General features: G+C 44.2%; 1 protein-coding gene across 5 annotated transcripts in view; it reads left to right on the forward strand.

The window, feature by feature from the left end:
* CCDC157 (coiled-coil domain containing 157) overlaps nucleotides 1-25,709 on the forward strand; it is a 158,080-nt gene that overhangs the window by 100,801 nt on the left and 31,570 nt on the right. For 3 of the 5 annotated variants that reach the window (XR_003852047.1, XM_029572037.1, XM_029572036.1), the window contains 2 exons: nucleotides 769-937; nucleotides 2,096-2,235. Coding sequence is in view for 3 of the 5 variants with exons in the window: in XM_029572037.1 (XP_029427897.1) it covers nucleotides 769-937; nucleotides 2,096-2,235 (309 nt within the window). In the remaining 2 variants the exon portion in view is untranslated. Of the gene's footprint in view, nucleotides 1-768; nucleotides 938-2,095; nucleotides 2,236-13,766; nucleotides 13,807-25,709 lie in introns of those variants that run through there. The other 2 variants (XM_029572039.1, XR_003852046.1) reach the window with 2 other exon arrangements.

Genomic DNA, 25,709 nt, shown 5'->3' on the forward strand with positions numbered 1-25,709 from the left:
CCCAGCCTTTTAGTTCTTCCTCTAGGCATTTCCCCATTTCTTCAAAGTCCGTGTTTTTGAACTGTAAAACTCAGGTCTTTGTGGTTCTTTTTCATATTCTTTTAGTGATATTAAACCATACCGTTTGATGATCACTGGTGCTGAGGTGGGCACCCACCTGGACATCAGAGACATTATCTCCATTAGTGAGCACTAAGTCGAGTATAGTGCCTTCTCTAGTGGCTTCAATTACCATTTGTTTGAACAAGGTTACTTGCATGGCATCCACTATCGCTCTACTATTTTTAGATTCTGCAGATGGGATTTTCCAGTCTACATCTGGCATATTAAAGTCACCAACGATCACCACTTCTCCCTTCTTTCCTATCTTAAGGATGTCTTCAACCAGGTCTCTGTCCAGCTCTTCCTTTTGGTTTGGAGGCCTGTAAACCACTCCAGTATAAATGGACGCTCCGTCATCTTTTTTTAGGTCGACCCATAGTGCTTCTTCATTGCCCCAACTTCCTTGCAGCTCAGATGCTTGGATATTGTTTCTTTCTTAGTAGCTGTTTCCTAAGTATCATATTCGCTCCTGCACGGGTTTACAAGTGAGGTTCATTTCTGTCATGGTGTGCACAAAACAAACCCATTTCTCTTTCAAGTAAGCAAAAAGCAGCTTTTTCACTGAAGTGAAGAAAATCTGCAAACTAGATAGTCAGAATTTTAGTTATTGTAGTATATAAAAAAAGGATTCTGAAAAATGTAATCATTTTGTTCCCCATTTGTCAGGCACTGACCGAACAACTGCAGCAGGCGAAATATCTTCTAGAGCAGTCAACAACTGAGCTACGCAAGAAGATCTCATATCTGGACGTGGTGATCCAGGAGCAAAAGAAGAGGGAAACACTGCTGGTGGCCTTTCCAGATCTCCACTTCCCTCCAGATGTTCAATTTAAGAGTAAGACCTGAAGAGGGAGGGAATTCCTGGCTCAGTTTGTAATTTTCTTATGTCAGGCAGCAATACTCACATTCTCATTCTCTCTGTCCCTGTTCCATACACACATGTCCACTCACTCACACCCATGCTCACTTGCACTCAGCTTTCTCCTACTCACCTAAATACACTCTCAGATCTCTTCTTCCTACACAAATACATCCTCACTCTCACAGACATGCTCATTCATTCTCTCTCCCCCACTTTCAAAACACACTAGCAACAGCAGACTCTAACTTGGGCTCCTGGAGCAGCAGCAGCCTCTTCCTTCTCCTCCTGTGCTGCAGAAGTGGACGCTGCCTGTTTCTTACTCCTCTTTTGATGCACAGGCAGGAAATCGCAATGTCGATTGGCCAAGGCAAACAGGATGGGGCGTGCAAGTGGCTGGATACAGGAAACAGGCTGTGCAGGAGCAGGTGGTGTGACGAGTTAAGAGTTAAAAAGGTCCGGAGATGGTAGAAATCACTGTCGAGTTCCTCCTTTTTCAGGCATGCAAGACCAATGAATTTCCTTTCTTCTTTCCGGGTCCAAGCAGATTGGTTTTGCTGCAGCACCCGGAAATTTCTGGTATTGGCCCGGAGACCCGGTAATTCTTTTAGAATTCCAGAGTCTCCGGGCCAAATCTGGAGAGTTCTCAGGTATGATGATTGCAGGGTTCTAGGCCCTAGCCTGGGAAAATCACTGCCATGACCAGATGTGGGGAGGCGATATAAATCAGGCAAAAATGCCCAGATGTTTGTAAATGAAGGCTCATGGTGTCAGATCCCAGCTCTGGTTTCCAATGACCTTAAGTACAAAGAATCAGGAGGAAACCTCCAGGTCAAAAACATTTGCATAATTTAAAGAGCAGAAACTAAGGATACACTTCACAGAAACTTTATTTTACTTGAAAACTTTATTAAATCAGTCTTCCTATTTTATAGCTGCATTCATTATTCAGAGACCCAGTTTATGATCCTTATCCTTGTGCTCCATCTTAGATGCTGAGGTTGAAAGGAATAGAAGCTAGATATTATATAATCATTCATTATTTTACTTCCTTCCCTGCAAGCTGTAATAAACCTACCCTTATCAAAAGTGGATTTCCTACCTCTCTTCTGTGAGGCACATGTTTCTTTGCAGGCTCTGGGAATGTGGCTGAAGACATGGAGAAACAGATGCAGGCTAATAGCATCCGGATAAATGTCCTGGAAGATGAGAACGCGCGACTGCGCACATCACTCAGCAAATTGAGAGACTCTGCTCAGCAAGGAGCTCTGAAGGTGAGTCTGTGCCCAGCTGGAAAGTGGGGGCTGCAATCCCAGCAGCCACACCACTGCATTTCTGCTTTCTACATTGGACCGCCAGTCGCCCTCTCATTGCACTTTTCTGTTCCTGACAGCTGAGGTTGGATAAGTCAAATGTGAAGTTAGAGAAGTGCATGCTTCTAGCATAACTCCAAGCAGGCATATTTAATAGTCTTCTTGTGTTTCAACTTTTACTGCTCCTCCTGTAAACTCAAATCAGTTCAGTATTTTGGTGGGAAAGATTCCTGGGTAAGTAGGAGGGGCTAATATTACATTATTAGGATGATCTGAGAGAGAAAAATACAGATCACATTACATTTCCTATCCACAGTTTTCCTATCAGCATCCCAATGTAAATTCAGTTAAAAGGCTCTCTTCTCAGCCCTATCCTACTGTTTCTTTTAACAGCTGAAACATTAAGGGACTCTCAACAACTTCTTCGGACTTTGGAATTAACTCCACCAGCTCCAACTGCTGGTAGGGAGCATTGTATTGTTATGTTGCCACATGCCTTCCAGCTCCACATAAAAAATAGTTCTGAAAGCGAGTTTTACATAGCAGATAAATAACATTAACAAACAAAACTCCTGTTTTACCATGGATATCGGCAAGGTGTAAGCTCAAACAGTACTGTATATAGTATGAGTGGAGCCCTTATCTGAGTAGAAGAGGCCAACAACAAGAAGACATTTGAATCTTAATAATAAACTTCTGCTTTAGCAAGTATTTGGCTGCAGCTGGCAATGTGGAAAGCCTGAGCTCTGAAGTTTAGTTAGGGTGGAGACTGTTTGTAACCAGCTCTGGGCTAGTTCAGTTTCTACTGCAGTAAGGAGTTACACATCCCCTACAGAGCTCAGTAGAAAACACCTGTGGGCATTGAACCAACTTGCCCTAAATGCCAGATCAGACACATAGGATGATGGAATGTTCCATTGAAGTACAACTGAGAGAGAGGGGTCTTTTTTTTGCTGATAAAGAATTTTTTTTTTAAATTCTTTATCAGTTTTTAGTTTACAAAACCTTCAAATTTTGCAAATACAGAAATTCAGATCGGATGAAAAAGAAGAAAAAATAAAAAAGTAAAAATTAAACATAATACAGACATCATTCATCCTTCTTAAACTATAAATCAATATATATATAGCCTATGGCTAAAATTTTAGGATCCAATATTTATGAGAGTGAATTTAAACAAGAAAAACCAATATTTTTAACAAATGAAAGGCAGGCACATATCACAACCATTACATTTACATATTTATGGGTGATGATGTAATAGGAGTTTTCAATAAAAGAAAACTTTTCAACTGTTCGGGAGTGAAAAATACATTGACTTCAGCTCCTTTCTTTAGAAAACATTTACAAGGAAATTTAACTTTAAAAGTGTAACCCAATGCTATGGCCTGTTGGTGTAGAGCTAAGAACTCTCTGCGCCTACCCTGGGTGATCGGAGACAAGTCTGGAAAAATCTTCACATTTTCATTAAGGAAAACAGTCGGAAATTTACTGAAATACTTTTTCATAATAGACTGAACATCCATAATAGATATCAATGACACTAATAAAGTAACTCTGTCTATTCTATTGTAGAATCTTCTAACAATTGGGTTAAATTTTCCTGAATATTTACTCTATTTAATGTAGAGATAGGTTTAGGTAAAAAATAGCATTTATTAACTGCTGGCATATTTTCTTCATCAAAACACAGGACCTCTATCATAAATCTTTTTAAGGAAATATAAGGGTTTTCACCCAATACCTGAGGAAAATTTAAGATCCTGATGTTTAAATGTCTGGAAGCGTTCTCTAGTGTTTCCACTCTCCTAGCAATTGATTGATTGTCTTTAACAACTGCTGCATGAAATTTTAAATTTGCTTGTTCCTTCTCCTCCAGCGTCACAATTCTCTTAGAAACTTGATCAAGTTTCTTTTGGAATTCAGTTGAATTTTTGGAGCTCTGAAAAGCCAATGTCCCCACTTCCTCACTTAAATGATTTACAGCCGACGCTACTCCCGCCATCAAGTCCCAAAGCGCAGTCATAGTCACAACTTCAGGCGGTCTGGGATTTTCAGGGGTTTAAACGTTGGGGTAAACTCTTGTGGTATTGGCAGGCTTGAACTCACTGAATTTACCCCAACTGCCCCTTCTCCCCGTCCGATTTCTGTAATTCCCACGCTGGATCTTGTTTCATCCGGGACGACCGAGCTTGTTAACGTTGCTTGTGCAGCAACGGTCAGCGTTGGCGTCTCTGCCTGTAACCCGGAAGAGGTCCCTCCAACCAGCACGTCGGGTTGGAATACAAGCCCTGTCCCTTGCGTCGGAACTGCTCTCTGTTCTGGACTCAGGGTGGTCTCCTCCGGAACGGGTAACTCACTCTCAGTTCGCCGCTCCAAGGGCTCCTCGACTCCTGGATCAATGGTTGTAGAGGTAAGAAACCGTGTTATCTCCTGCTGTAGAATCGATATCGGAGGGGGTGTCGAGGGATAAACCCTGACCTTTCCCTTCCTTTTAGGTGGCATTCTTAGAAATTCGCTATATCAGGAAGAAAAGCAGGAGGTCAGTTAGCTCCGACTCTTAACGTGCCGCCATCTTGGATCGCTGATAAACAATTTTAAGCAAATGCAAACATGCAATTCTTAGTGCTTTATAATAAAAGCCTCAGTGCCTCCTGCTTGCTAGAAAAATGGTGGGCAGGTGCAGAAGCTCTCAGCTATTCTTTATCATCCTCTGAAAACAGTCAGAGACCAAGTCACCAACTAGGTAGATGCTCTGGAAGTTCTTGTTAGTTTGGAGGATAATCTCTTCCCACCCTTTAGGCAAGAGCATAAGTGCAGCAAGTAGCTCTGCTGTTCCACTTAATCATGTGCAAGGTAGCATTCTTATCTAGTAAAACAATACTATAACAAAGAATTGGATTGGTTAACTCCTTGTTAATGGCGTAGCTCCTCCTATTAGAATGCCTACAAGACAGTCCTCCCTCCCCCTCCCAATTTAAAAGCAGCAGAGTATGAGAGTTCTCAGCAAGAGGGACAGAAGGAAGAATATAAAGTAAATTTGAAAACGGCAGGGATATAGTCAGGAAGGCAAATGTTCATGTGGAAGAAAAGATGGCTGAAGATGTAAACTGAGATGACAAAGCCTTTTTCAGGTATGTCAGTGAAGAGAGAGGCCATAAAATGCAGAGGAGACAAGCAGGATATGGACAAGCAGAAAAGCGTGGAGGCAGACAAGGAAAAAGTAGAAATGCTAAACAAATGCTTCCTTATTGTGCCTCAGATCAGTTCAGACAAGTGAGTTTTTTCCCCTACTAGCAGATGAGACAGAGAATAAATGTTTTCCTGTACTGCTGAAACATAAGACAGTGTGCCAAGTGCAGTAGCTCAGTATTTTCAGTCTCCAGCAGATGGCAGAGGTACAAAACTCCCAGGGGGGCTAGGTCCTGTTTTGGGAACATTCTTCTGGTGGAATAGGGTTGAGCAGCCGTCACCACGGCTTGATGCACCACGGCAGAGTGCATCAAGGGAAGTACAGGAGTCCTAGGCACTTTCATACAATTAGCTAGACAGAAAGGACTCCACTTGACAATCTGTAGCGTATCCCACTGAATCGTGGGCGAGTGTTTCTGCAACTATGGCAACCCTAGCACCACAGGGTGGACAGCCTTCTCCAACACTAGGAAGGCTATCTCCTCCGAATGGATCGCCCCGGTGCAGACCGTAATGGGTGCTGTGGACATCTGGACAGGTCCTGGAAGAAGCGTCCCCTGGATAGAGGTAATTCGTATCGGGACCTCCCGTCTATGCGTAGGGATTCGCAACTGGGAGACTAAGTCCTGCAGGATGAAATTACCTCCGGCTCCGGAATCCAGGAACGCCATCGTCTCAAAGGAGCCTCTGGGATACTCCAAGGTAACAGGGACAGTACATTGAGGAGCTGTAGTATACCCTAGGAGGAGCTCCTCCCGACCTCCTAGGCTCTTGGTGTTTTCCGCACGCTCCTGGCAGCGTGCCAAGAAGTGGCCCTTCTGGCCACAATACAGGCACAACCTCAACGAACGCCGACGTTGCCTTTCTTCAGCAGAGAGCGGGGCCCGTCCCAGCTGCATAGATTCATAAGTGGGAGCGTCTGGACGAGAACTCTTGGGCGAGGGCACAGGTCTCGGCCCATGAGCTGGACTATGGCGAGAGGAGCGTTGCTCCTTAGCCCGTTGCTGTAGGCGGCAGTCAATGCGAGCAGCCATCTCAATCAAGGCGTTGAGGTCCTCCGGCAGCTCTCACGCAGCGATTTCGACCTTTATGCGTCCGGAGAGGCCTTCCAGGAAGATGGCCCTAAGACTACCATCTTGCCAACCTACTTCTTGGGCTAAAATCCGAAACTCCATTGCATAATCTGCCAGGGAGCGAGCCCCCTGACGAAGTTGCAGCAGGTCAGACGTAGCTGTGGCTACTCGGGCGTGCTCATCAAAGGCCTGGCGGAAGTTTGTGATGAACAGTTGTAAGTCCGTTAGTGAAGAATCATTATTTTCCCAGAGGGGAGAAGCCCAAATAAGGCTTTCCCATCAAGCAGGGACAGGATATATGCCACTTTCCCCGCATCTGAAGGGAACTGCCGAGGATACAAGGTGAACCGTACAAAACATTGGCTTGGACATTGTTTAAAAATACAATCCTAGAGGCGCAGTCCATATGTATTCCGCGCATTAAGAAAGGTGGAAGGAAGGCAAAACGATTACCATCATGGTTAAAAGGTGAGGTGAAAGAGGCTATTTTAGCCAAAAAAACATCCTTCAAAAATTGGAAGAAGGATCCATCTGTTATGGGAGTCTCTGTTTAGTGGACCCTTGGGCCGACCTGCTGGAGAATGGGAAAGGTGGTCAATGTCTCTAGTGAATGGCAGGCCGGGAGGCAGATGTTCAGGCAGGACGTAGATGCTCTTCACCCTGGAAGCTGGTGCTCCCCCGGGAGGAGCCTGTAGGAGCCCAACCGCTGGGACTTAGGTGGCTTCACCCTTGGAAGCAGAAGCCCCCACAGGAGGAGCCCGTAGGGATCCGGCCGCTGGGACTTAGGCGGGTTGTGGATCAGGACAGGTAACTGGAACCAGACTAAGACAGTAGCAATACTGTAACTGGGTTCGGTTTCTGGAACCAGGCAGGAACTGTAGAAGGATTCGGGTACTGGTACCAGGCAGGAACCGTAGCAGGCTTCGGGTACTGGAACCAGGCAGGAACAGTAGCAGGCAGGCTGGGACTGTAGCAAGTAAGCAGGAACCAGGCAGGTACTGTAGCGAGCAGACAGGAACCAGGCAGGTACTGTAGCAAGCAGGCAGGAACCAGGCAGGTACTGTAGCAGGAATGGAGCAACGAAGCAAAACGAGTCACTCCGGGGCACAGTGCAACAGGAAACCGTGAAGCTAACCCGTTGCAAGGCAAAGGCTGGATGGCCCCGGCTGGCTTATCAAGGCCACGGCATCTGAGTCAGAAGTTGGGCGGAGTCACCACTGGCGGGAAACGGCCTAGAAAAGCGCCCAAGTGGCGCGCGCCTAGGAGCCGAGAGTCCATGGGAGGGCTTGCAGCAGCACAGCCCCAGCGTGGACGCCACCAACCAGGCCGCAAACCAGGCCTCTGGAAGTAGGAGCAGGTCCGGGAACCCAGAGGTAAGGGCCTGGCCACGATGCTCGCGGCCAGAACCGCAACATCCATCTGAAGAAAATAGGATAAAACATAAGCATTGTCAAGTTAAGTGTAAAACATTGATAAGACAGGCAAAGAGAGAATTTGAAATGAAGTTGGCCATAGAGGCAAAAACTCATAATAAAAACTTTTAAAAATATATCCAAAGCAAGAAACCTGTGAGGGAGTCGGTTGGACCATTAGATGACTGAGGGGTTAAAGGGACTCTTAGGGAAGATAAGGCCATTGCAGAAAGACTAAATGAATTCTTTGCCTCCATGTTTACTAATGAGGATGTTGGGGAGATACCAGTTCCAGAGATGGTTTTCAGGGGTGATGAGTCAGACGAACTGAACGAAATCACTGTGAACCTGGAAGATGTAGTAGGCCAGATTGACAAACCAAGGAGTAGCAAATCACCTGGACTGGCTGGTATGCATCCTAGGGTTCTGAAGGAACTCAAAAATAAAATTTCTGATCTATTAGTTAAAATTTGTAACCTATCATTAAAATCATCCATTGTACCTGAAGACTGGAAGGTGGCCAATGTAACCCCAATATTTAAAAAAGGCTCCAGGGGCGATCCGGGTAATTATAGACCAGTGAGCCTGACTTCAGTGCCGGGAAAAATAGTGGAAACTATTCTCAAGATCAAAATCATAGAGCATATAGAAAGACATGATTTAATGGGACACAGTCAACATGGATTTACCCAAGGGAAGTCTTGCCTAACAAATCTGCATCATTTTTTTGAAGGGGTTAATAAACATGTGGATAAAGGTGAACCGGTAGATGTAGTGTATTTGGATTTTCAGAAGGCGTTTGACAAAGTCCCTCATGAGAGGCTTCTTCGAAAACTAAAAAGTCATGGGATAGGAGGTGATGTCCTTTCGTGGATTACAAACTGGTTAAAAGACAGGAAACAGTGTAAAAGGGTAAACAGTGGAGTGCCTCAGAGATCTGTACTTGGACCGGTGCTTTTCAATATATATATAAATGATCTGGAAAGGAATACGATGAGTGAGGTTATCAAATTTGCGGATGATACAAAATTATTCAGAGTAGTTAAATCACAAGCAGACTGTGATACATTACAGGAGGACCTTGCAAGACTGGAAGATTGGGCATCCAAATGACAGATGAAATTTAATGTGGACAAGTGCAAGGTGTTGCATATAGGGAAAAATAACCCTTGCTGTAGTTACACGATGTTAGGTTCCATATTAGGAGCTACCACCCAGGAAAAAGATCTAGGCATCATAGTGGATAATACTTTAAAATCGTCGGCTCAGTGTGCTGCAGCAGTCAAAAAATCAAATAGAATGTTAAGAATTATTAGGAAGGGAATGGTTAATAGAACGGAAAATGTCATAATGCCTCTGTATCGCTCCATGGTGAGACCGCACCTTGAATACTGTGTACAATTCTGGTCGCCGCACCTCAAAAAGATATCGTTGAGATGGAGAAGGTACAGAGAAGGGCAACCAAAATGATAAAGGGGATGGAACAGCTCCCCTATGAAGAAAGGCTGAAGAGGTTAGGGCTGTTCAGCTTGGAGAAGAGACGGCTGAGGGGGGATATGATAGAGATCTTTAAGATCATGACAGGTCTTGAACGAGTAGATGTGACTCGGTTATTTACACTTTCAAATAATAGAAGAACTAGGGGGCATTCCATGAAGTTAGCAAGTAGCACATTTAGGACTAATCGGAGAAAATTCTTTTTCACTCAACGCACAATAAAGCTCTGGAATTTGTTGCCAGAGGATGTGGTTAGTGCAGTTAGTGTAGCTGGGTTCAAAAAAGGTTTGGATAAGTTCTTGGAGGAGAAGTCCATTAATGGCTATTAATCCATTTTACTTAGGGAATAGCCACTGCTATTGATTGCATCAGTAGCATGGGTTCTTCTTAGTGTTTGGGTAATTGCCAGGTTCTTGTGGCCTGGTTTTGGCCTCTGTTGGAAACAGGATGCTGGGCTTGATGGACACTTGGTCTGACCCAGCATGGCAATTTCTTATGTTCTTAAACAGTTGAAAACCTTTATGGAGGAGTGGAGCCTCATAGATGTGTAGAGAGCCCGCTTCCCCACTTCCCGCTCTTTTACATATTACTCCCATTCACACATAATTATTCTACGATTGATTACTTTCTTGTAGAAAAACCCTATACCCAAATATAGTATCTGAAGGGATTGATCCGATTGTTTGGTCAGATCACGCATCCATATGGTTCCAGGTCTCCCTTGCCAATATAGATCAAGGTCATAAATTCCGGTGCCTTAATGAATCACTGCTACAAGACTAAGACTTTATAGTTAGGAAAGGAAATTCAGTCCTTTTTTGCAACAAATGAAAATGGAGAACAGTCACCTATAGTAATCTGGGACTCTTAAAGCCTATATAAGGGGAATGCTTATCTCCAGCACTGCTTATGTTAAGAAACAGAGGGAAGGAAAAGGAGAAGACCTGAGGGCTACCATACAGACCATACAGACGTAAGCTGCCCAGCATGCTAAGATGGGTCCCCCAGAGTACTACGCCCGTTAGATCACGCATGTGAAGAGCTCAAGCGATTAGAAGCACAATCCCTAGCATATTCTCTCTCCTTGGTTAGACAAGAGCATTTTGAATATGGGAATAAATCTGGAAAATGAGCCCACCGGCTTAAAAAAAGCAACTGTTCAGAACCAAGTACTAAAAATTAAAGATACTAAAGGGTCCCTAATATTTAATTCTAGTGACATTTGCGAAAGATTCTTTCAATTCTATAGAGACCTATATAGTGCCAATACAACTGCGAACAGTGACGATATTGAGCTCTATTTGCAACCTTATTTCCTACCTTATCTCAAGATATGATAGTGGCCTTAGATAAAGAAATTACGAGTCCTGAGATCTTGGCAGCCACAGTCTCCAACACCTTCAGCAACCTCTAAGCTTTTGACCTTTGTATTCTCTCCATTACCATTTCATCTCTCCTTTCCGCCACTACATTGTCTGAGTCAGTTGACAAAGCATTTTTGCTTAGAACACTATACTCTTCTCTGCTTTAGAAACTTTCTTTCCTTATCCTGTAAAGCACATCAAAGCCCTAGAATTTGCTTCTTATGTCCTGTGCCCACTCTGCAGAATGTTTCTAGATAAAATCCCATGCCTATGCAGACTTCATACATTTCAAATTCATGCTGACCATGTAGGCTATAAATAAACAGACAACACTGGTAAATTAAAGAGAGGGATCTTTATTAAGATAAATGGCTTTTTCCAAGAGAGTGCAATTATCAGCAAGGCAATTCAGAAGTAGTCTCAAAGAATCTTAGTGATACAGTAGCTTAAATTGCCTCCACCTCTAATTTACACATAATTGAGTCAGTTTGATTAGTATTTTCCTAATTGGGTGGCTGAATGATTTTATCTCATATATGCTAATGAGATTAAATTCTTGTACATCTTGTGATTTCTTGTAAATTGAACCAGAAGATAAACCAAAACTCGCTATTGAACTTTAACATCTTTTATATACATTCTAGCATTTTAGCATACTTGGATATTTCTACGAGCCTGATCAGTGCAGTTTCATAGTGCTACAATGATCTTAATTTCTTCACTGTCATCAAACAAGTCTAACTTCATAGGAAAATATTTTCAAAGCACCCCTACAATTTGAACTCTTAGCAGCGCTGAAGAAAGTTACTTTTGTATTGCAGAACACACCCATTTACCTATCCTGTAATGCCTTGGGAATATCTTTCTATCTCTCTCATTATATATAACCAGGGAGATGCTGCAGTTTGAGCTTTTTCCACACAAGACTAGACTTTTATAAGATTAATCTTATCCAACAAAATATGGAAGTCTTGGTTGTTGGAAGGCTGGGGATTGTTTTATACTGTTTAGTGCAAAGAGCTGTTCTAATTTCTTGCTTGGATTCCATGTAAATATTATTTTAATGCTTTTTTGACATCTAAGAAGTGTTGTTTTCTTCCTTGTCATCTGATTAGAATAAAAGGATGGTAGAACAATCTCTTGATGTGAAAGTATTTGTGGAAAAAATGAAAGAGATCTAGGCGTCATAGTGGATAAAAATGAAAGAGATCTAGGCGTCATAGTGGATAACACATTGAAATCGTTGGTCCAGTGTCCTGTGGCAGTCAAAAAAGCAAACAGAATGTTGGGAATTATTAGAAAGGGAATGGTGAATAAAACGGAAAATGTCATAATGCCTCTATCACTCCATGGTGAGACCACACCTTGAATACTATGTACAATTCTGGTCGCCGCATCTCAAAAAAGATATAGTTGCGATGGAGAAGGTACAGAGAAGGGCAACCAAAATGATAAGGGGAATGGAACAGCTCCCGTATGAGGAAAGACTAAAGAGGTTAGGACTTTTCAGCTTGGAGAAGAGATGGCTGAGGGGGGAATATGATAGAGATGTTTAAAATCATGAGAGGTCTAGAATGAGTAGATGTGAATCAGTTATTTACTCTTTCAGATAATAGAAAGACCAGGGGGCACTCCATGAAGTTAGCATGTGGCACATTTAAAACTAATCGGAGAAAGGTCTTTTTCACTCAACATACAATTAAACTCTGGAGTTTGTTGCCAGAAGATGTGGTTAGTGCAGTTAGGGGCGGATTTTCAAAGGCCCGCGTGCGCCGGCGCGCCTAAAGCCCCGGGGCTTTTGTAAGGGGGCGTGTCATGGGCGTGTTGGGGGCGGGGCCTACTGACGAGGCATTTTGGGGGCGGGCCGTGGCGTTTCGGGGGCGGGCCCGGGGGCGTGGCGCAGGCCCGGGGGCATGGTCGAGGCCTCCGGACCAGCCCCCGGGACCAAAGGATGGAGCGGGGCTGCCGGCCGACAGGCGTAACTTTGCCGACAAAGGTAAGGGGGGGTTAGATAGGGCCGGGGGGGTGGGTTAGGTAGGGGAAGGGAGGGGAAGATGTGGGGAGGGCGAAGGAAAGTTCCCTCCGAGGCCGCTCCGAAATCGGAGTGGCCTGGGAGGGAACGGAGGCAGGCTGCGCGGCTCGGCGCGCGCAGGCTGTCAATTTTGCGCAGCCTTGCGCGCGCCGACCCCAGATTTTATAAGATACGCGCGGCTACGCACGTATCTTATCAAATCAGGCGTACCTTTGTTCGCGCCTGATGCGCGAACAAAAGTACGCGCTCGCGCAACTTTTTAAAATCTGCCCCTTAGTATAGCTGTGTTTAAAAAAGGATTGGATAAGTTCTTGGAGGAGAAGTCCATTACCTGCTATTAATTAAGTTGACTTAGAAAATAGCCACTGCTATTACTAGCAACGGTCATATGGAATAGACTTAGTTTTGGGGTACTTGCCAGGTTCTTATGGCCTGGATTGGCCACTGTTGGAAACAGGATGCTGGGCTTGATGGACCCTTGGTCTGACCCAGTATGGCATTTTCTTATGTTCTTATGTTCTTAAGAAAGGAAAGGCTCCAGGCTTGGATGGCCTGTCGTCTAAATTTTATAAGCAATTTGCCCCTTTTTTATTTTCCCCATTACAAAAAGTATATAATTACTTGAGGGCAGGGGATTCTTCATTACCAAATTCCAATGTTGCATGCATTTCCATCATAGCCAAACCTGTGAGAGATCCCATGTTATGTGGATCTTATAGGCTTATTTCCCTGATCAACGTGGATCTGAAAATACTAGCTAGAATACTGGTGGCTTTCCTCTACAATTATATGGCTCAGCTAATAGATCAAGATCAGGTGGGTTTTATCCCTGGAAGAATGGTAGGAGATAATGTGTGCAAACTGGTGGACATTCAATGGTTGGTTCATAGAAATAACATCCCAGCTCTATTTCTCTCAATAGATGCTGAAAAGGCGTTGACCTTGTTAAGAACATAAGAACATGCCATACTGGATCAGACCAAGGGTCCATCAAGCCCAGCATCCTGTTTCCAACAGTGGCCAATCCAAGCCACAAGAACCTGGCAAGTACCCAAAAACTAAGTCTATTCCATGTTACTGTTGTTAGTAATAGCAGTGGCTATTTTCTAAGTCAACTTAATTAATAGCAGGTAATGGACTTATCCAATCCTTTTTTAAACTCAGCTATACTAACTGCACTAACCACATCCTCTGGCAACAAATTCCAGAGTTTAATTGTGCGTTGAGTGAAGAAGAACTTTCTCCGATTAATTTTAAATGTGCCACAGGCTAACTTCATGGAATGCCCCCTAGTCTTTCTATTATCTGAAAGAGTAAATAACCGATTCACATCTACCTGTTCTAGACCTCTCATGCTTTTAAACACCTCTATCATATCCCCCTTCAGCCGTCTCTTCTCCAAGCTGAAAAGTCCTAACCTCTTTAGTCTTTTCTCATAGGGGAGCTGATCCATTCCCCTTATCATTTTGGTCACCCTTCTCTGTACCTTCTCCATCGCAATTATATCTTTTTTGAGATGCGGCAACCACAATTGTACACAGTATTCAAGGTGTGGTCTCTTCATGGAGCAATACAGAGGCATTATGACATTTTCCATTTTATTCACCATTTCCTTTCTAATAATTCCCAACATTCTGTTTTTTTTTTTTGACTGCCGCAGCACACTGAACCGATGATTTCAATGTGTTATCCACTATGACGCCTAGATCTCTTTCTTGGGTGGTAGCACCTAATATGGAACCTAACATTGTGTAACTATAGCATGGGTTATTTTTCCCTATATGCATCACCTTGCACTTATCCACATTAAATTTCATCTGCCATTTCGATGCCCAATTTTCCAGTCTCACAAGGTCTTCCTGCAATCTGTCACAATCTGCTTGTGATTTAACTACTCTGAACAATTTTGTATCATCTGCAAATTTGATTACCTCACTCGTCGTATTTCTTTCCAGATCATTTATAAATATATTGAAAAGTAAGGGTCCCAATACAGATCCCTGAGGCACTCCACTGCGAACTCCCTTCCACTGAGAAAATTGTCCATTTAATCCTACTCTCTGTTTCCTGTCTTTTAGCCAGTTTGTAATCCATGAAAGGACATCGCCACCTATCCCATGACTTTTTACTTTTCCTAGAAGCCTCTCATGAGGAACTTTGTCAAATGCCTTCTGAAAATCCAAGTACACTACATTTACCAGTTCACCTTTATCCACATGTTTATTAACTTCTTCAAAAAATTGAAGCAGATTTGTGAGGCAAGAACTTGCCTTGAGTAAAGCCATGCTGACTTTGTTCCATTGGCCATTTTTATTTAAGGTGCTAGAACACATGCGTTTCGGGCCTTTTTTTCGGTCCTGGATCCATAAATTGTATGAATCCGCCAAAGCCTGCGTTAAAGTTAATGGAGGATATTCCAATTGGTTTTTTTTTTGTGGGAAGAGGTACAAGACAGGATTGTCCCTTGTCTCCATTGCCGTTTGCCCTATTTTTAGAGCCATTGGCGATAAAAATTCGAAAGGACCCTTTTGTATCAGGAATACTAGTAGGCGACTCTATGGTTAAAATATCACTATTTGTGTACAATATCATTTTCACTATTAGCGACCCCCATCGCTCATTCACGACAATAGAAGATAGACTGGGAGACTTTAGCAGAGTTTTAGGTTTCAAAGTAAATGGGGAAAAATCAAAGATTCTAAATATCACTTGTAACAGAGTTATCTACCTATATAAGAGCTAACCATCCCTTTAAACGGGCCACCGGAAAAATTAAATACTTAGGCATAAATCTAGACCACCACGCCGACTCTCTTTTTGGGCTGAATTATTCCCCTATAGAGGGACAGCTTTGGCAGGATATGGAGAAGTGTGAAAGATTATAGCTTTCCTGGTTTGGAAGGATCTGCCTTGTAAAGATGAATATCCTCCCCTGTTTTATCTCTTTCAGACTCTGCCCATTTACATACCCTCTGCCCTGTTAAACTGTGGCAGCGGAAAATTTTCAGTTTTATATGGAACAGATGACCCTCTAGAATACAACGTAGCTATATGTATGCTTCGAAATGAGAGGAGGGGTTTGGAGTCCCAAATCTGGAATGATACTATGTAGCTACCCAACTCCATCAAGTGATCAGCTGGCATAATGTTCAACGCCCCAAGGTGTAGGTATTGGTGGAACAAAGCGTGGTAACTCCAATACCCTTGGCCATTACTTTGTGGCAACCTAGAACCACCTGGTGGAATAGCCCCCAGATGCTACCTACCACCCGCAACACCTTAAATATCTGGAGAAAATGGAGCAAACTCTTAGTGGGTATTCATCAATATTTTAGGCTCTCCCATCTTTTTCATAACACGTCTTTTCTCCCTGGTTTGCCACTAGCAGCGTTTATGCCTTAGAGAGATTGAGGCATCACTCTTGTAGACCATACATGTGCTTTCCTTTGCACAACTGGAAACACAACGCTCAGTCCCAAAATCTGAATTCCTTTCATACCAACAAATTGCCCATTTTCTCCTAAGCAAGCAAGGTAAAACTATTTTTGAAACCTGCTCTGGAGCGAAAGAAATTAAGAGTTTAATTTCCAAATTGTATAACCTATTGTGTCCCCCCATTAAAGCTAAACCCAATCACTTTCAAATTTGGGAAAGAGACATAGGGGAAAACTATTCAGAGGAAGATTGGAATTCCATTCTTTTAGGCATTCGTAAAGCTTCTGTCTCCTCAGTTATTGTAGAAAATGGATATAAGATGCTCTACCACTGGTACCTCACCCCAGACAGACTAAGCAAAATGTTCGCAACTGTTACCAACTTGTGCTGGCGGGGATGTAGTTTAGTGGGATCTTTCATAAATACTTGGTGGAAGTGCCCTCTTATTCAGTAGTACTGGGGAGGGATCACAGCTCTAGATTCTGCTAGTCTTGGCTCCCCAGTAAGCATAGTAGCCTCCACGGCCTTAAGAACATAAGAAAATGCCATACTGGGTCAGACCAAGGGTCCATCAAGCCCAGCATCCTGTTTCCAACAGTGGCCAATCCAGGCCATAAGAACCTGGCAAGTACCCAAAAACTAAGTCTATTCCATGTAACCATTGCTAATGGCAGTGGCTATTCTCTAAGTGAACTTAATAGCAGGTAATGGACTTCTCCTCCAAGAACTTATCCAATCCTTTTTTAAACACAGCTATACTAACTGCACGAACCACATTCTCTGGCAACAAATTCCAGAGTTTAATTGTGCGTTGAGTAAAAAAGAACTTTCTCCGATTTGTTTTAAATGTGCCCCATGCTAACTTCATGGAGTGCCCCCTAGTCTTTCTACTATCCGAAAGAGTAAATAACCAATTCACATCTACCCGTTCTAGACCTCTCATGATTTTAAACACCTCTATCATATCCCCCCTCAGTCGTCTCTTCTCCAAGCTGAAAAGTCCTAACCTCTTTAGTCTTTCCTCATAGGGGAGTTGTTCCATTCCCCTTATCATTTTGGTAGCCCTTCTCTGTACCTTCTCCATCACAATTATATCTTTTTTGAGATGCGGCGACCAGAATTGTACACAGTATTCAAGGTGCGGTCTCACCATGGAGCGATACAGAGGCATTATGACATTTTCCGTTTTATTCATCATTCCTTTTCTAATAATTCCCAACATTCTGTTTGCTTTTTTGACTGCCGCAGCACACTGAACTGACGATTTCAATGTGTTATCCACTATGACACCTAGATCTCTTTCTTGGGTTGTAGCACCTAATATGGAACCCAACATTGTGTAATTATAGCATGGGTTATTTTTCCCTATATGCATCACCTTGCACTTATCCACATTAAATTTCATCTGCCATTTGGATGCCCAATTTTCCAGTCTCACAAGGTCTTCCTGCAATTTATCTCAATCTGCTTGTGATTTAACTACTCTGAACAATTTTGTGTCATCTGCAAATTTGATTATCTCACTCGTTGTATTTCTTTCCAGATCATTTATAAATATATTGAAATTGCCCATTTAATCCTACTCTCTGTTTCCTGTCTTTTAGCCAGTTTGCAATCCACAAAAGGACATCGCCACCTATCCCATGACTTTTTACTTTTCCTAGAAGCCTCTCATGAGGAACTTTGTCAAACGCCTTCTGAAAATCCAAGTATACTATATCTACCGGTTCACCTTTATCCACATGTTTATTAACTCCTTCAAAAAAGTGAAGCAGATTTGTGAGGCAAGACTTGCCCTGGGTAAAGCCATGCTGACTTTGTTCCATTAAACCATGTCTTTCTATATGTTCTGTGATTTTGATGTTTAGAACACTTTCCACTATTTTTCCTGGCACTGAAGTCAGGCTAACCGGTCTGTAGTTTCCCGGATCGCCCCTGGAGCCCTTTTTAAAGGCCTTATTAAACATACTACCAGCAGGCCTAGCAACACCTGCCTGACAACTCCTATTGCAGATGTGTGGCCTCTAGGATTGAAATAGCCGCCCATTGGATGTTTTCAAGTCGGCATCGAGAGTCTCTGCGGTGGGAATTGGTATCTGCAGAATAGCATGGCTGCAGGCCTTGGATCTCAGACCAGAGATACAGAAAAGACTTGCTGACTTGCCATGTACTGGAGAGAATCTCTTCAGAGATAGGATAAGGGATGCTGTGGCCCAACTTTGGGACCACCATGAAACTCTCTGCCAGTACTCTGGACCCTTCCTCTTCTAGGAGGCCATTGAGACCGTGGCCAAGAAAGTCTTTCTTTCACCAAAGGAAGTACTATCCTCCACCTCCTCACTACCGTCAACACCATCAGGGTTCCTGCAGCCATCCCAGGCAAAAGAGCGCCAGCTACTTAGTCAACTCAGGGGACAGGATTTTGACTGGATCTAGGGAGCGTACACTAGTTGGAAAGGCTGCGGTTCTTTGGGAACCAGTGGCCCAGTATAATCTCGGACCAGTGGATTCTGTCCATCGTCCATCAGGGGTACCAATTGAATCTATTGGGTGTCCTGCCAAATTGCCCTCCATGCCCATTTTGGGGGCCACTAGTGCATCAGGAGGTACTGCTAGTAGTGCCCTCCTCCACCTTAATGGCCAGAGTGGTTGAGCCCAAACCACCAGGACAAAGAGGGTGGGGATTCTACTCCAGGTACTTCCTGATTCCAAAGAGAACAGGAAGACTCTATCCCATTCTAGACCTAAGGGCCTTGAACAAGTTTCTAAGAAAAGAAAAGTTCAAGATGGTTTCCCTAGGCACCTTGATCCCCCTTTTGCAAAAACGGGAACTGGCTATGCTCCCTTGACCTAAATGATGCATACACTCATATCGAGATCTTCCTTGGTCTCAGGAAGTATCTCTAGTTTGTTGTAGGAAAACAGCACTTCCACTACCAGATGTTGCCGATCAGGCTCATGTCAGCCCCACGGGTCTTTACAAAATGCCTGGCTGCACCTCCACAGGCTGGGAGTGCATGTTTTCCTGTATCTGGATGATTGGCTGATCAAGAGCACATCTTGGGCAGGGGCCACCAGGTTCACGCGCTTGACCATCCACATGTTGGAGCCACTAAGTTTTGTTCTCAACTACACAAAGTCCCATCTCAACCCAGCACTTCAATTGGACTTCGTGGGAGCCCTGCTAGACACAGCTCAGGCCAAGGCCTTCCTGCCTCGCCAGAGAACAGTCACCTTAATGACCATTGTGGCAGAGATCCAACAGAGCCAGCAGGTGTCAGCCTGGCACATGTTGAGATTGTTGAGCCATATGGCCACAACCGTCCATGTCCTCCAGGATTGCATCTGAGTCACCCCATTTCTTCGGGACTCATTGTCCTGGTGGCAGGTACATTCAAATCTGGAATGGGGGATCTTGTTTTGAAGTCCCCCTATCCAAACTGTCCTAACCACAAATGCATCTGCCCTGGGGTGAAGAGCTCATGTAGATGGGCTCAACACTCAGGGTCTTTGGTCTGCCCAGGAACGCTCTTGTCAAATCAACTTCCTGAAGCTTCATGTGATCAGGTATGTGCTATGGGCTTTCAGAGATAGGCTGTCTAACAAAGTTGTCCTGATCCACACTGTCAACCAAGTAGCTATGTGGAGTATCAACAAGCAGGGAAGTATGGGATCGTACCTCCTGTGTCAGGAAGCGGTTCAGATCTGGTTGTGAGTAGTCCCATGTACTTGGCCAGGATGGAGAACATGGTAGCAGACAGGCTGAGTCAAGCCTTCAATCATTCAGAAGATTCATAATACTGGCAATTATAAAAATATATCACATATTTTAAACACATTATACCATAAATAGTGACATATAAATTAATTAGAAAAATTTTATTGTATACAAAAATTTATGAAACACTTCAAAAAAATTACAATATTACACTATCTTTTCTTCATCGGACACATAGAGTGAATATCAAATTTCCAAAAGAAACATCACAATCATTAAAACAACCATTCATACACACATTTAAAAATTTTTTTAAGAATCTCTATCACGTTGTTCAACCCAATGTTTACACTCCCTCTTTACAATATTATTTCAACACGAAACATTGCTTCTTTTTACACTCCCAACATGTTTCGCCATTCAGTAGGCTTCTTCAGGGGAGCATAGTGTGAATCATTACTAACACCAATCTTCAACGATCTTCTCCAGCAGTTCACCCAAATGTATCCTCTCTTCAGTTCATCTGGATCCACCAAGACGCTCACCGTGGCGCTTCAAATCTTCCAGCATTTCCACGCTACAATTTTGCTTTTATTTCTTGCTTCCTTTCACCAAAACGCTCACAAAAAAGCTCCCAATTTCTCGACATTCTTATGTCCCATCTCACAGCTGTTTCCAAAAGGCAGGGTTGTTTAAAGGGCTCGCCAGCCACCAAGACGTTCACCGTGGCGCTCCCAATCTTTCAGTCTTACCATGCTACAATTGTGCTTTGATTTCTTGCTTCCACCAAGACGCTCACAACAACACTCCCAATTTCTCAACGTTCTTACGTCCCATCTCACAGCTGTTTCCAAAAGGCAGAGTTGTTTAAAGGGCTCTCCATTGCACCTTATAAATGCAGCCACAGCCAATCAAAAAAGCTCCAATTCAGAGGCAAGATACACTCAGAACAACGCTCCCAATTCCTTGACGTTCTTGCGTCCCATCTCACAGCTAGTTTTCAAATTGATCTTTGTTTCTCCCATTAAAATTTTTTTTGTTAAAATAAATAAATAAATAAATAAATAAATAAATAAATAAATAAAATGTTTTACAGTGCATCTTTGAGAATACAGAAATAAAAATATACTGGAATGCCTTGCAACTTTTCTTTCACGTCATGCAAGCCAGTGCAGCCAAAAACAAACATCTGAAAAAATATTTTGCAAACTCGCACAGATGAAGCTTCAGTTCAGGTTTCTGCTCGATAACCAGAATTGGACAAATTAAATACAGATCACTTTCAAGGGGAGGGTGGAGACTGGAGGTTACCCCATTTGTGTGAGGGAAAGCTGAGACCCATGGCTTGAAATAGCCCGTTTTAGATTACTGTTTTGCCTCAGGATGAGCAGGTTCGTTGCCACCTAACTGTTCGAGCCTGTGGGAAAATCATCTGCAAAGGTTAAGGAAATTAAGTAATCAAAGAAAGTTTGAGCTCGATAGCAGATATTATGCAACACCCTGCAAAACTACAAACGCTTGCTAGGTGGCAGGCATGCCCACTTTCTCTACTGCAGATCTAAGCAAAGCCACCATATTGGGGTCAGAGCGAAACATGCTCTTGAAGAGAGACTGTTTCATGGCCCTACGCCGGCTGCAGATCAAAGGTTGCCAGTTTGATTCATCTGTGTGTAGACCAAGCATATGTTGTGAATTCACAGGATTCACAGTACTGAGCACTTTAAATGTAACTAAATGTCCTCCTGTGGTGCATCAACTACTACAGCGTGAAGCATTAAATGGTTCGGGGTCATTCGCTCTTAGCTTCAGGTTTGGTTTGCTAGGGGAAAAAACCCCATCTCACAGCTGGGATGTAAGAACGTCGAGGAATTGGGAGCCTTGTTGTGAGTGTATCTTGCCTCTGAATTGGAGCTTTTTTGATTGGCTGTGACTGCATTTATAAGGTGCAATGGAGAGTTCTTTAAACAACTCCGCCTTTTGGAAACAGCTGTGAGATGGACGTAAGAACGTTGAGAAATTGGAGGTATTGTTGTGAGCGTCTTGGTGGAAGCAAGAAATCAAAGCAAAATTGTAGCGTGATAACGCTGAAAGATTGGGAGCTCCACGGTGAACCCCACCTTTTGGAAACAGCTGTGAGATGGGATATAAGTACGTCGAGAAATTGGGAGCTTTTTTGTGAGCGTTTTGATGAAAGGAAGCAAAAATAAAAGCAAAATTGTAGCATGGAAATGCTGAAAGATTGGGAGCTTATAACTCAGAACTGCCCACCCGATGTAATACTTAACATATAATCAACCAAACATAGATGATGTTTGGTTGATTATATGAAAGATTGGGAGCGCCACGGTGAGTGTCTTGGTGGATCCAGATGAACTGAAGAGAGGATACATTTGGGTGAATTGCTGGAGAAAATCGTCGAAGATTGGTGTTAGTAATGATTCACACTATGCTCCCCTGAAGAAGCCTATTGAATGGCGAAACATGTTGTGAGTGTAAAAAGAAGCAATGTTTCGTGTTGAAATAATATTGTAAAGAGGGAGTGTAAACATTGGGTTGAACAACATTATAGAGATTCTTAAAAAAAATTTTAAATGTATGTTTCTTTTGGAAATTTGATATTCAATCATTCAGAGGCAAAGGCATTCAAGAAGACATGCCTACTCTTCCGCTCATTTCTATAGGGCAAGGCAGTCAGTGTTGTCAGACAGGGAGAAGCAAGAGGCTGGTGGTCTCCATGGAAGTGAGGAGCATGCTCCGTTGGCCGAAGAGACACCTGAAGGCGTTGTTGGCGGATCAAATGGTGGGGGTAGAAAACACACATTTTCTGGGGGATTGAGTGCGAGTGGAAGAAGAATTTGCTGTCATCAAAGCCACATGGAGGGTTCCTCAGTTGGATTTGAGGGCTACGAAGTCCAATGTCAAGGCCAGCAATTCTTTAGTTGGTGGAAAATGCCGAGATTGGAGAGTGAGGATGCATTCTTCTGTTCAGGTCCGACGTGCACATGTGTGCATGCCAGGAACCGCACACACATGGACACATGTGCGCTTCTTTTAAAATCAGCTCCTAAAACTTTTCTCCTTTGTCTCCATCTGCTGGTATGGAAGAAAAACCTGTTTGTTTGGACTGATCTGTGGGATGCCAGGAAAGAAAATTAGCAGGTAATAATCAGTTTTCCCTTCTCATTGGTATTGCCCAAAGAATGGTTTGAAGAACCATCTGGGTATGTATAGTAGTGGCTACATCATTTATAGAAAATAGTGTTTGTGTACAACTAAAAAAAAACTGAAAGTAGATGAAGCCATGTGGTTCAATAGATCTTTGGGGGCAGGTGTGGTTGCCCAGACATTTCATTTCATTTATGAAAATGTATTGATCGCTAAACACAGCAAAATTGTGGCTGGAGAAAGGTGGATGTCATCTCTCTTTATAAAAGTGGTAATAGGGAGGAGGCTGGAAACTGCAGGCTTCAGTGATAGGAAAATTAATGTAGACTCTTCTGCAGGAAAGAATAATGAAGCATCTTGAATCCAGCAGGTTGCAGGATCCAAGGCAGCATGGGTTTACTAGAGGGAGATCATGTCAAACAAATCTGATCAATTTCTTTGATTGGGTAACTAGAGAATTAGATCACAGGCATATGCTGGATGTGGTTTCCTTGGATTTCAGCAATGTTTTTGATGCTGTTCCACATTGGAGACTGATAAATTAACTGAGCAGTCTGGCGGTGGGCCCCTGGTTGAGTGACAGATAAGAGTGGATGGTAAATGGAATTTACTGAGGAAAGAAAAGCAATTAATAGCGTGTCTCAGATCAGTCCTGGGGCTGGTCCTATTTAATATTTTTGTGAGCAATACTGCAGAGAGACCAGGAAGAAAAATATGTCTATTTGTGGATACTTTTGAAGATCTGCAATGTAATGGACACACCTGAGGGAGTAGATGGAATGAGAAGTGATTTAAGAAAGCTTAAAGTATGGTCAACTCCTTGGCAGCTAAGCTTCAATACAAAAAAATATAGTGATGTATTTTGCACACAGAAATCCAATGAAACAGCACACAGTAAGGGGTGAGAGACTGATGTCCACAAAAAAGGAGAGACCATGGAGTGATTCTATCCAACTTCAAGGGAGGGAAACTGTACAGTAAGTTGGTGGCCAGAACCTGAGGGATGCTAGTGTGCATAGGGGGATTATGTTAGTGTGTGTGTATTTTGTACGCTGCCAAGAGTTGTGGCTTGGCAGAATATAAATATTTAAAATAAATGAGGTGATTTCACCATTGAATAGGTCATTAGTAAGTTCCCTGTACGTACTAGGATCAGTCCAGACAGTGGGTTATGTCCCCCGTCCAGCAGATGGAGTCAGAGCAAACTTCGGAGGGTGCTGACATATAAGCAGGTACACCCTCCAGGGATCCTCAGTATCTCTCTGACTCCAGCAGATGTGAGTGGGGGAACCCCTGCTTCCCCAGCTTGTGGCTTCTGTTCCACATTTTGTTATTTCTTCTCTACCTCAGGATAGGATCAAGCAGGCCTGGGATTTAAAAAAAAAAAAAAAGTTTCTCAATTTTTCTGGGGAGTCTCTTTGAGCCCCTGCCCGGGCCTCGCAGCCCTGGTTAGCTTGCCAGCGGGACTGTGTTTCTTTTCCTGTGCTTTTTCCTCTCTCTCTTCTCTCCGGCGGTAAGGTATTGCAGTTGGGCTGTTTTGGTTTTATTTGCAGCTTATTCGTCGGACGGCACAGGTGGATGCTGGTGGGGCCAGCCTCTCCCCTTCGGCGCGGCGATTTGGATCCCTCCCCCTCGGCCCTGCGACGTTAAAATTCCCCGGGGCCGCAGCAGCAGGGAGGTCCCATTCCCCTGTTGCCCCTGAGGGGAGGGTCGGTCGAGTCGAGCTAGGGCGGACGAGCCCGCTCCTCCCGCGGCGAGTGTTCCCCGGATCCGAGCCCCTGTGCAGGCGTTCTCCCTCCCGGGCTCGCGCCATGCAGCGCATTAAGGGGTCTCCTGGCGGCGACCCGGGGCAGGGCGGATCGCGGGATGGCTCCTTTGATGTTTGTCTCCCCGGGGGGGAGACCGGCCTAGCTCCCCTGACTTTTTCGCCGCCAGGCTCGGAGCGCCGCGGCACTAGGGGGAGGGCCCCGCCCCCTTCTTTGGCGGGAGCGGCGGCCATTTTGGAGCTGGAGAGCGCCATCGATTCGGATGCTGAGGAGTCTCAGCATGGGTTTTCTCCGCGGTTGCTGCCGATTCAAGCACCGGCCTCCCCCCCCACCAATCCGGCCCCCCCCCCAAGGACCTTCCTCTCACCACTCCGCCGCCGGCAGGGGGGTTTTCGGCTGAGTTTGTCATCTTGATGCATCATGCGTACCTTCAGAGCCTGCAGCCGGCTGGGGGGTCAACGGGCGGTGGACAAGTGAACCCCACGCCCGCGAAGGTACCCCGGCTGGTGGGGGTGGGGGGGCCAATCCAGTTCCCGCGGGGGGCGGCCCTAGGGCACTCCTTGCCCTTCCGCCCAGCGGAGCGGCTCCAGCACAGGACCCCGGGAGTGACCCGGCTTCGACGGCAGACGATGATTCGCTACTTGCAGCGCACCTGGAGTGTGACGATCCGAGGGTGCTCCGGATTTTCCGTAGAGAGGAGCTGTCAGACCTCATTCCACACGTTCTCCAGGAATTGGACCTTGACCCACCCGTTGAGCCGCCGGGGCCCCCGGCCCCCTCC

The sequence above is a fragment of the Rhinatrema bivittatum genome, chromosome 11 (genome assembly GCF_901001135.1).
Source record: "Rhinatrema bivittatum chromosome 11, aRhiBiv1.1, whole genome shotgun sequence".
NCBI lineage: Eukaryota > Metazoa > Chordata > Amphibia > Gymnophiona > Rhinatrematidae > Rhinatrema > Rhinatrema bivittatum.